The sequence below is a fragment of the Macaca thibetana genome, chromosome 13, assembly GCF_024542745.1.
Source record: "Macaca thibetana thibetana isolate TM-01 chromosome 13, ASM2454274v1, whole genome shotgun sequence".
Lineage (NCBI taxonomy): Eukaryota > Metazoa > Chordata > Mammalia > Primates > Cercopithecidae > Macaca > Macaca thibetana.
The window spans coordinates 13,282,512-13,292,884 of NC_065590.1; the positions used below are offsets into that span (position 1 = coordinate 13,282,512).

At 40.7% G+C, this 10,373-nt stretch overlaps 1 protein-coding gene across 1 annotated transcript in view; it reads left to right on the forward strand.

Annotated features, from left to right (window-relative positions):
* The window catches only part of RPIA (ribose 5-phosphate isomerase A), a 61,305-nt gene extending 51,146 nt beyond the window's left edge, over window positions 1-10,159 (forward strand). The window contains exon 9 of the mRNA XM_050755240.1: window positions 9,186-10,159. Coding sequence (XP_050611197.1) covers window positions 9,186-9,283 — 98 coding nt within the window. The 3' untranslated portion in view covers window positions 9,284-10,159. The remainder of the gene's footprint in view (window positions 1-9,185) is intronic.
* The last annotated feature ends 214 nt before the right edge of the window (window positions 10,160-10,373 follow it).

The window sequence follows — 10,373 nt, forward strand, 5'->3', positions numbered from 1 at the left end:
TTTCTGAGATTTTGTTGCACCCGTTACCCAGGCAACATACACTGTACCCAATGCGTAGTCTTTTCTCCCTCATCCCACTCCCACCCTTTCTCCTGAGTTCCCAGAGTCCATTGTATCATTCTTACACCTTTGTGCCCTCATAGCTTAAGCTCCCAGTTTTAAGTAAGAACATACGATGTTTGGGTTTCCATCTCTGAGTTACTTCACTTAGAATAATAGTCTCCAACTCCATCCAGGTTGCGGTGAATGCCATTATTTCATTCCTTTTTATGGCTGAGTAATCTTCCATGCTGTGTGTGTGTGTGTGTGTGTGTGTGTGTGTGTGTGTGTGTGTGTGTGTGTATCACATTTTCTTTATCCACTCATTAGTTGATAGACGTTTAGGCTGGTTCCATATTGTTGCAATTGCAAGTTGTGCTGTTATCAACATGTGTGTACAAATGTCCTTTTCATATAATGACTTCTTTTCCTCTGGTAGATACCCAGTAGTGGGATTGCTGGATCAGATGGTAGTTCTACTTTTGAGTTTTTTAAGGAATCTTCTTCACACTGTTTTCCATAGCGGTTGTACTAGTTTACATTCCCACCAGCAGTGTGGAAGTATTCCCTTTTCACTGCATCCACGCCAACATCTATTATTTTTTGATTCTTGCGGGAGTAAGGTGGTATCACATCTTCGTTTTAATTTGCATTTCCCTGATCATTAGTAATGTTGAGCATTTTTTCATATGTTTGTTGGCCGTTTGTATGTCTTCTTTTGAGAATTGTCTGTTCATGTCCTTGGCCCACTTTTTGATGGGATTTTTTTTCTTGCTAATTTGAGTTCTTTATATATTCTAGATATCAGTCCTTTTTCAGATGTATAGATTGTGGAAATTTTCTCCCACTCTGTAGATTGTCTGTTTACTCTGCTTGACTGTTCCTTTTGCTGTGCAGAAGCTCCCTATTTTAATTAAGTCCCACCTATTTATCTTTGTTTTTGTCATTTGCTTTTGGGTTCTTCGTCATGAAATCTTTGCCTAAGCCAGTATCTAGAAGGGTTTTTTCAATGTTGTCCTCTAGAGTTTTTATAGTTTCAAGTCTTTAATTTAAGTCTTTGATCCATCTTGATTTGAGTTTTTGTGTAAGAGATGACAATCCAATTTCATTCTTCTACATGTGGCTTGCCAGTTATCCCAGCACCATTTGTTGAATAGGATGTCCTTTCCCCCTTGATGTTTTTGTTTGCTTTGTTGAAGATCAGTTGGCTGTAAGTATTTGGCTTTATTTCTGGCTTCTCTATTCTATTCCATTGGTCTATATGCCTGTTTTTATACCAGTACCATGCTGTTTGGTGACTATGACCTTCTAGTGTAGTTTGAAGTCAGGTAATGTAATGCCTCCAGATGTGTTCTTTTTGCTTAGTCTTTGCTTTGGCTATGTGGGCTCTTTGTTGTTTCCATATGAATTTTAGGATTGTTTTTTCTGGTTCTGTGCGGAATGATGGCAGTATTTTGATGGGAATGGCACTGAATTTGTAGATTGCTTTTGGCAGTATATGGTCATTTTCACAATAGTGATTCTATCCATCCATGAGCATGGGATGTGTCCCATTTGTTTGTGTTGTCTGTGGTTTTTTTCAGCAGTGTTTTGTAGTTTTCCTTGTAGAGATCTTTCACCTCCTTGATTGGGTATACTCCTAAGTATTTTATTTTTTTTGCAGCTGTCATAAAAGGGGTTGAGTTCTTGATTTGATTCTCTGCTTGGTTGCTGTTGGTGTGTAGCAGTGCCACTGATTTGTGCACATTGGTTTTGTATCCTGAAACTTTACTAAATTCATATATCAGATCTAAGAGCTTTTTGGATGAATCCTGAGGGTTTTCTAGGTATATGATCTTATTATTAGTGAAGAGCAACCTTTTGACTTCCTCTTTAATGATCTGGATGCCCTGTCTTCATCTTGTCTGATTGCTCTGGCTAGGATTTCAGTAGTGTGTTGAATAGAAGTGGTGAAAGTGGATATCCTTGTCTTGTTCCAGTTCTCAGGGGGAATGCTTTCAACTTTTCCCCTTTCAGTATAATACTGGCTGTAGGTTTGTCATAGGTGGCTTTTATTACCTTTAGGTATGTCCCCCTTTATGTTGATTTTGCTGAGGGTTTTAATAATAAAGGGATGCTAGATTTTGACAGATGCTTTTTCTGCATCTATTGAGATGATCATATGATTTTTGTTTTTAATTGTTTATGTGTTGTATCACATTTGTTGACTTGCATATGTTAAACCATCCCTGCATCCCTGGTATGAAACCCACTCGCCTATGCTGTATTATCTTTTTGATATGCTGTTGGATTTGGTTAGCTAGTATTTTGTTGAGAATTTTTGCATCTATGTCCATCAGGGATATTGGTCTGTAGTTTTCTTTTTTTGTTATGATCTTTCCTGGTTTTGGTATTAGGGTAATACTGGCTTCATAGAATGATTTAGAGAGGATTCCCTTTTTTTTCCATCTTTTGGAATAGTTTCAATAGGATTGCTACCAATTTTTTGAATGTCTGATAGAATTCAGCTGTGAATCCGTTTGGTTCTGGACTGTTTTTTTGTTGGCAGTTTTTAAAATTACTGTTTCAGTGTCGCTGCTTGTTATTGATTTGTTCATAGTTTCTGTTTCTTCCTGCTTTAATCTAAGAGGCTTGTATATTTCCAGATTTTCTAGTTCATGCACATACAGGTGTTCATAGTAGCCTTGAATGATCTTTTGTATTTCTGTGGTATTGGTTGTAATAGCTCCCATTTCATTTGTAATTGAGCTTATTTGGATGTTCTCTCTTCTTTTCTTGGTTAATCTCACTATTGGTCTATCAATGTTATCTTTTCAAAGAACCAGCTTTTTGTTTCATTTATCTTTTTTGTATTTTTTGTTTCAATTTCCTTTAGTTCTGCTTTTAGTTATTTCTTTTCTTCTGCTGGGTTTGAGTGTGGTCTGTTCTTGTTTCTCTAGTTCCTTGAAGTGTGACCTCAGATTATCTATTTGTACTCTTTCAAAAGAGTTTTTGGTTTAGGCATTTAAGGCTATGAGCTTTCCTGTTAGCACTGCTTTTGCTGTATCCCAGAGGTTTTGATAGGTTGTATCTATATTATTATTCAGTTCAAATAATTTTTAAATTTCCATCTTGATTGCATTGTTGACCCAGAGATCACTCAGGAGCAGATTATTTAATTTCCATGTATTTTTGTAGTTTTGAGGGTTCCTTTTGGAGTTGATTTCCAGTTTTATTCCACTGTGGTCTGCGAGAGTACTTGATATAATTTAGATTTTTAAAAAATTTATTGAGACTTGTTTTGTAGCCTGTCATGTTGGAGAATGTTCCACGCTGATGAAAAGAACATATATTCTTTACTTGTTAGGTGGAATGTTCTGTAGATATCTGTTAAGTCCATTTGCTCCAGGGTATAGTTTAAGTCCATTGTTTCTTTGTTGACTTTCTGTCTTGGTGACCTGTCTAGTGCTGTCAGTGGAGTACTGAAGTCCCCCACTATTATTGTATTGCCATCTATCTCATTTTTTAGGTCTAGTAGTAACAGTTCTATAAATTTGCGAGCTCTAGTGTTAGGTGCATATATATTTAGGATTGTGATATTTTCCTGTTGTACTAATCTTTGTATCATTATATAATGTTCCTCTTTGTTTTTTCTAACTTGTTGCTGTAAAGTCTGTTTTGTCTGATAGAAGAATAGCTACTCCTACTTGCTTTTGGTTTCTATTTGCATGGAATATCTTTTCCTACCCCTTTACAGTAAGTTTATGTGAATCCTTATGTGTTAGGTGAGTCTCTTGAAGACAACAGATGCTTGGTTGGTAGATTTTTATGCATTCTGCCATTGTGTATCTTTTTATTTTTTTGAGGCGGAGTTTCACTCTTGTTGCCCAGGCTGGAGTGCAATGGCATATTCTTTTTTTTTTTGTTTTTGAGACAGAGTCTCGCTCTGTCGCCCAGGCTGGAGTGCGGTGGCCGGATCTCAGCTCACTGCAAGCTCCGCCTCCCAGGTTTACACCATTCTCCTGCCTCAGCCTCCCGAGTAGCTGGGACTACAGGCACCTGCCACCTCGCCCGGCTAATTTTTTTGTATTTTTTAGTAGAGACGGGGTTTCACCGTGCTAGCCAGGATGGTCTCGATCTCCTGACCTCGTGATCCGCCCATCTCGGCCTCCCAAAGTGCTGGGATTACAGGCTTGAGCCACCGCGCCCGGCCTCAATGGCATATTCTTGGCTCACTGCAACCTTCGCCTCTCAGGTTCAAGCGATTCTCCTGCCTCACCCTCCCGAGTAGCTGGGATTACAGGTGCCTGCCACCAAGCCTGGCTAATTTTTTTGTATTTTTAGTAGAGACAGCGTTTCACCATGTTGGCCAGGCTGGTCTCAAACTCCTGACCTTAGGTGATCCACCTGCCTTGGCCTCCCACCGAGCCCGGCCCATTGTGTACCTTTTAAGTAGAGCATTTAGGCAGTTTACATCAGCGTTAATATTGAGATGTGAGGTACTGTTTTATTCATCATGGTAGTTGTCTCCTGGATACCTTGTTATTTTTGCACTGTGATATTGTTTCATAGGCCCTGTGAAATTTTTGCTTTAAGGAGGTTCTATTTAGGTTTATTGTGAGTTTTGTATCAAGATTTAGAACTCATTTTAGCATTTCTTGTCAGGCTAGCTTGGTAGTGGCGAATTCTCTCAGCATTTGTTTGTCTGAAAATGACTGTATCTCTCCTTCATTTATGAAGCATAGTTTTGCTGGATATTGGCTGATAATTAGTTTAAGGAGGCTAAAGATAAGACCCCAATCCCTTCTGGCTTGTAGGGCTTCTGCTGAGAAATCTGCCGTTAATTTGATAGGCTTTCTTTTATAGGTTACCTAATGCTTTTGCCTGACAACTTTCAAGATTCTTTCCTTCGTCTTACTTTAGATGACCCGATGACTGTATGCCTAGGTGGTGATCTTTTTGCAATGAATTTCCTGAGTGTTCTTTAAGCTTTTTTATTTGGATATCTAGATTTCTAGCAACACCAGGAAAGTTTTCCTCAGTTATTCCCTCAAATAAGCTTTCCAAACTTTTTGATTTCTCTCCTTCCTCAGGAACATCAGTTATTCTTATGTTTGGTTGTTTAACATAATCCAAATTTCTTGGAGGCTTTGCTCAGTTTTTTGATTTTTTTTTTCTTTGTCTTTCTTGGATTAGATTAATTTGAAAGCCTTGTCTTCGAGCTCTGAAGTTCTTTTTTTCTACTTGTTCTAGTCTGTTGTTGAAATTTCCTAGTGTATTTTGCATTTCTTAAGTGTGTCTTTCATTTCCAGAAGTTTGATTGTCTTTTCTTTATGACATCTCTTTCTCTGGAGTCTTCTAAAATTTTCTTTAAGTTGGTTTTCACCTTTCTCTGGTACCTCCTTGAGTAGCTTAATAATCAGCCTTCTGAATTCTTTATCTGGCAATTTAGAGGTTTCTTCTTGGTTTGGATCTGTTGCTGGAGAGCTAGTGTGATCTTTTGAAGGTGCTGTAGAACCTTGTTTTGTCATATTACCAGAATTTGTTTTCTAGTTCCTTCTCATTTGAGTAGACTGTTTCATTGGAAAGATCTGGAACCCAAGGGCTACTGTTCAAATTCTTTTGTCCAATGGGGTGATCCTTTGATGGGGTGCTCTTCGCCTTCCCCTAAGGATGAGGATTCTTGAGAACTGGACTGCAGTGGTTGTGCCTTTCTGGGTGTAGCCACCCAGTGGGGCTACCAGGCTCCAGGCTGGTACTGGGGAATGTCTGCAGAAAGTCCTGTGATGTGATCTGTCTTTAGGTCTCCGAGCTGTGGATACCAGCACCTGCTTTGGTGGAGGGAGCAGGATAGTGAAGTGGACTCTGTGGGAGTCCCTGGTTGTATTTTTGTTTAGTACACTGATTTTCTTGAATGCTGATTTATGCTAGCAGTGAAGTCATGTGGACAGACTCAGGATCTCTGGTTAGCCAGGATGTTGCAGGCAGTGGAATTAGCTGTTGTTTTCCCCTTTTTGGAGCTGGGTGGTTCTGTTACGAGTTTCTGTAGTGGCTTGAGTTGCTTGGCCTTCAGCCAGGAGGTGGTGCTTTCAAGAAAGCATCAGCTGCAGTAGTATAGTGGGGATACAAGCTTGTCTATGTTGGCCAGGATAAGTATTTTGGTTTCTTAGGTAATGGGCAGGGCCATAGAACTCCCAAGTGTTTATGTCTTTTGTCTTTGGCTACCACGGCAGGTAGAGAAAAACCATCAGGTTAGGGCAGAGTTAGGTGGGTCTGAGTCAGACTTCCCTTGGGCGGAGCTTGCTGTGGCCACTGGGGAGGGGGTTGGAGGGTAGTTCTCAGGTCAATGGAGTTATGTTCCCAGGGGGATTATGGCTGCCTCTTCTGCGTCATACAGGCTGCCAGGGAAGTAGGAGAAAGGCAGCAGTGACCGACCCCACCCAGCTGCCACACAGCCAGCAAGGCCAGTTTCACTCCCGCCACGCCCCACCATGGTGAGCAGGGCTGAGATCTTGCCCAGGCTATAGGCCTCCCTACTGAGAAAGCAAGCAGGCCTCTCAGGCCTCACCCCTGCCTGCCTGTCTGCACCTTCGGCTGTGGCTTCTTCATTTGTATCTGCACTTCCCATTTGTCCCCTACCGGCTTCTTCTCCGGAAAATTTGTGCTCAGTTGAAATTATTACAAAGTTCAGCTAGAAGCTTCCTTCACCGTGTGGCCCCTCCTCAGTTCCGCTGGCTGCGTTTTCTTCCCCAAGGACCCCTGTGAAATAAAGCCAGGGATGGCTTCCCTGGGCTCAAGCTGGGAACTGGGAGTGTCTACATAGCTCTTCCTGCTGCTGTTTCTACTTTTATAGCTTGCTCAGCTCTCTAAATCCATTTCAGCTCTAGGTAGGGTTAAATCCAGCTTCTGTGATCTGGATTTTTCAGGTTCCCCAGTGGGGATGTGTGTTCAGAGGCTGACTTTTCCCCCTCTCACACTTTGGGAACTCACAGTTTTTTGGCTGTCTTGTGGAGTTTACAGCAGCAAGCCACTTCTTTCAAAGGGTCTGTGAATTCTGTTGGTTTTCCTGGTATGTTCCTATGGCGGTTCTTGGAGCACAAGTTCACAATGTGCATCCCCACGCACTGTTTTGTCTGTCCAAGTGGGCGCTGCACATTAGTCCTGTCTCCTGTCCGCCATTTTCCTGCAAGCTTTCATTGTGTTTATCTTTTTGAATTTGTGTAGTTTAAAATTATGAGTTAAAGAATGGCAAGTCCTCTTTGCCACTTTTCCAACCAACTAGTTACCCTACCTGGAGGCAGCCAGTGTTACCAAAATTGGGTGGCCTTTGAGATAGACTTTAATAAACACACAAATTGAAACTCCTCCCGCCCCACCCGTTTTTACACTAGTGGTAGCCTGCTTTATACATGTTCTGTTTCCTGCTTTGCCTGTCTTGGAGATTATTACACATTGGCTTATAAAAGAGCTTCCTTGTTCCTTTTTTTTTTTTCTGAATAACTGAATGTATTCCACTTTAGCTATGTAACATTATTGCTTAACTGGATCACCACTAGTGATCATTTACGTTTGCAGATTTTTGCTAGCAGGGAATCACTGGATGAAAAGATTAATGCGTCTGTGATTTTTGTTAGATGGTACCAAATTGCTGTCTGTAGCTTGTATTCACTTACTCTTCTACCAGCAGTGTGTGCAGGTGTGTTTCCATGCATACCTGGTTCATTATACCTTTTCTCTTACAGTTAAAGTGTTATATCATTGAAGTCTGTGTGTGTGTATGTAAATATTCTTGGTAAAGGTTGTGTGTAGTTGTTAATTTTCACTGCTGAATCATATTCCATCATCTGTATGTGTGTGAAAAAAAGTTTATATCTATTCTACTCTTTTAGTTTTTTCTCTTTCTTTATTTTTTGGAGACAGGATCTTGCTCTGTCACCCAGGCTGGAGTATGGTGTCATAATCATGGCTCACTGCACCCTCTGCTCCTGGGCTCAGACGATCCTCCCACCTCAGCCTCCCGAGTAGCTGGGACTACAGGCATGTGCCGGCATGCTTGGCTAATTTTTGTATTTTTTTGTAGAGCTGCCATCTCTATGTTATGTTGCCCAGACTGGTGTCAAACTCCTGGGCTCCATCAGCTCCATCTGGAGCTCCATTGAACTCCTGGGCTTCATTCCCAAAGTGCTGGGATTATAGGCATGAGCCACCAGACCCAGCCTCTATTCTACTCTTGATGGACATTTGGGTATTATCAGTTTTTAGCTAACAGGAAAAGCGCCACTATGAACATCGTACACATGTCTTTTGATGACCATATGTATGCCTAACAGTGGTATACGTAGGAGTAGAATTGCTGAGTGGTTAGGTATGAATACGTTCAGCTTTGGAAGATGTATTCACATTTCCAAAGTGCTTTTGCCAGCTCAGCTTTCACCATCAATGTGTATGAGTGTCTTTGCATCCCAGCAAAATTTCATTACACTCACTCCAGTGTGTGTGTAGTGATATCTTGTAATATTAATTTGTATTTCCTTTCAGTGAATGAATTTGAGCATCTTTTAAAATGTTTATTGGCCATTTTGGATAGCTTCTTTTATGAGGTACTTGTTCAGTCTTTTGCCCATTTTTCTATGGGGATTCTGTCTTTTTCTTGATGATTTGTAAATTGTTTATATTTTTTATATGAGTCCTTTGTCAGGCATGTGCTTTGCCAATATCTCCTCCCATTCCGAGGAAATCTTTCAAGGCTGGTGGTGTGATTGAAAATAACTGGTAGTGGGGCTCCTTGGTTGGAGTAGTCATGGAGGATCTCTAGAGGATGACTTGCCATCCGATATGTCTGAAGGACAGAGACAAGCCAGCCCCTTGAAGTGCTTGACAATGACTGGCCCAGGCAGAGGGAACAGCATGAACAAAGGCCTCAGGGCAGGACAAAGCTTAGCATGTTTGGGTACAGAAAGAAGGCCAAAGTGGGAGGGGAAAAGGAGGTGGCAAGAAGAAATGAAGATAATCAGAATCTCTTTTCATTGCTGTGTGGGAGAGAAAGGCTTTAGATTTGTCATTCGTCCAATGCTATGTATGACAGTTGCTTCTAGTGACCCTGCAGTCTTTGATTTGGCTTTAGGAGACTGAAACGTTAATGTTTCTTTCTGTCCTTTGTCCTGCAGGTGTGGTGGACACAGGCCTATTCATCAACATGGCTGAGAGAGTCTACTTTGGGATGCAGGATGGCTCAGTGAACATGAGGGAGAAGCCTTTCTGTTGACCCTGCAAGGAGCAGAGTGTGTTCACCTTGAGTCTCCAGCCCACAGCCAAGGTGAACGTACTTCTCCAGGAGCCTTTGCCTTAATGTATCTCTGCCAGGGTAGACAACTGGTGGCGGGGTGGGGGGGGGGGGGGAGGGAGAGTGGGAGGGGAGTTAAATCGGTCTTATGAAGTATTGTTATTAAATGTCTTTTTAAAAAGAGAAATATAAACATATATTTTTACTATTAAAATATTCAGTTTTTTTAAATAAAGTAGAACTTGATTTCATGTTTTATATGAAATATTTACCAAAAAAAAAAAAAAAAAAAAAGGGAGAGCTGAACTGTATTTAAAACCTTTGACTTGAGTCTGCTGGTAAAGCTTCTGAATATTGGGTTTGCTGAGAAATAAAAATCAAAACTTCTTTAAGCTGGTAAAGTGAGGGGCCCAGCCAGCAGTGATCTCCTGATGCCTTACTGGAAACTTTGTTTACTTGTCTGCTACCCTCTGTTTTGTTTTTAGTTAGTTTTCATTGTGGTGAGCACACATAATACCTAGTTACATCTTAAGATCAGGTTTATAAAACTGTGGAGTGGAGCTGTATGGTATGGAATGACTTGGAATGTAAGCTATCAGGGAGAAAATGTGGTTATACTTTTGCTAAGATCTGGGGGTTTCTTCATATCCCTGCTGTTGGAAGCAGTTGACCAGAAATGTTTGCCAGTACTGCCAAAGCACTGCTGTGAAATGTGAAGTACTTTGTTGTTTTATTTTTAATGATTTTCTTTTTGTTAATATTTTTTTCTGTTCTTTTGTTATTACTTGCATGGTTTGGCGTCAGAAGTCCTTACCTCTTTATATTGTTTGCAGGTTTAAATAAAACAGTGTGGTGCCATTTTGACTCTTTTGTCTTTATTGTAGAATTTAAATTTAAATGGCCACAGAAGGAAAGCCAAGATGGGAGGGGAATCAGTTTTGCCCACCCAGCGTACATCAGATCTGTGATAAGGGGTGGAATTCACTCAAGAAATCTTGAACCAAAGAATAGGTAACTACTTTCATTATTTCTGGGAGAGCTGTCTTCCAGATATGTCAGTTATCTAAGGAAA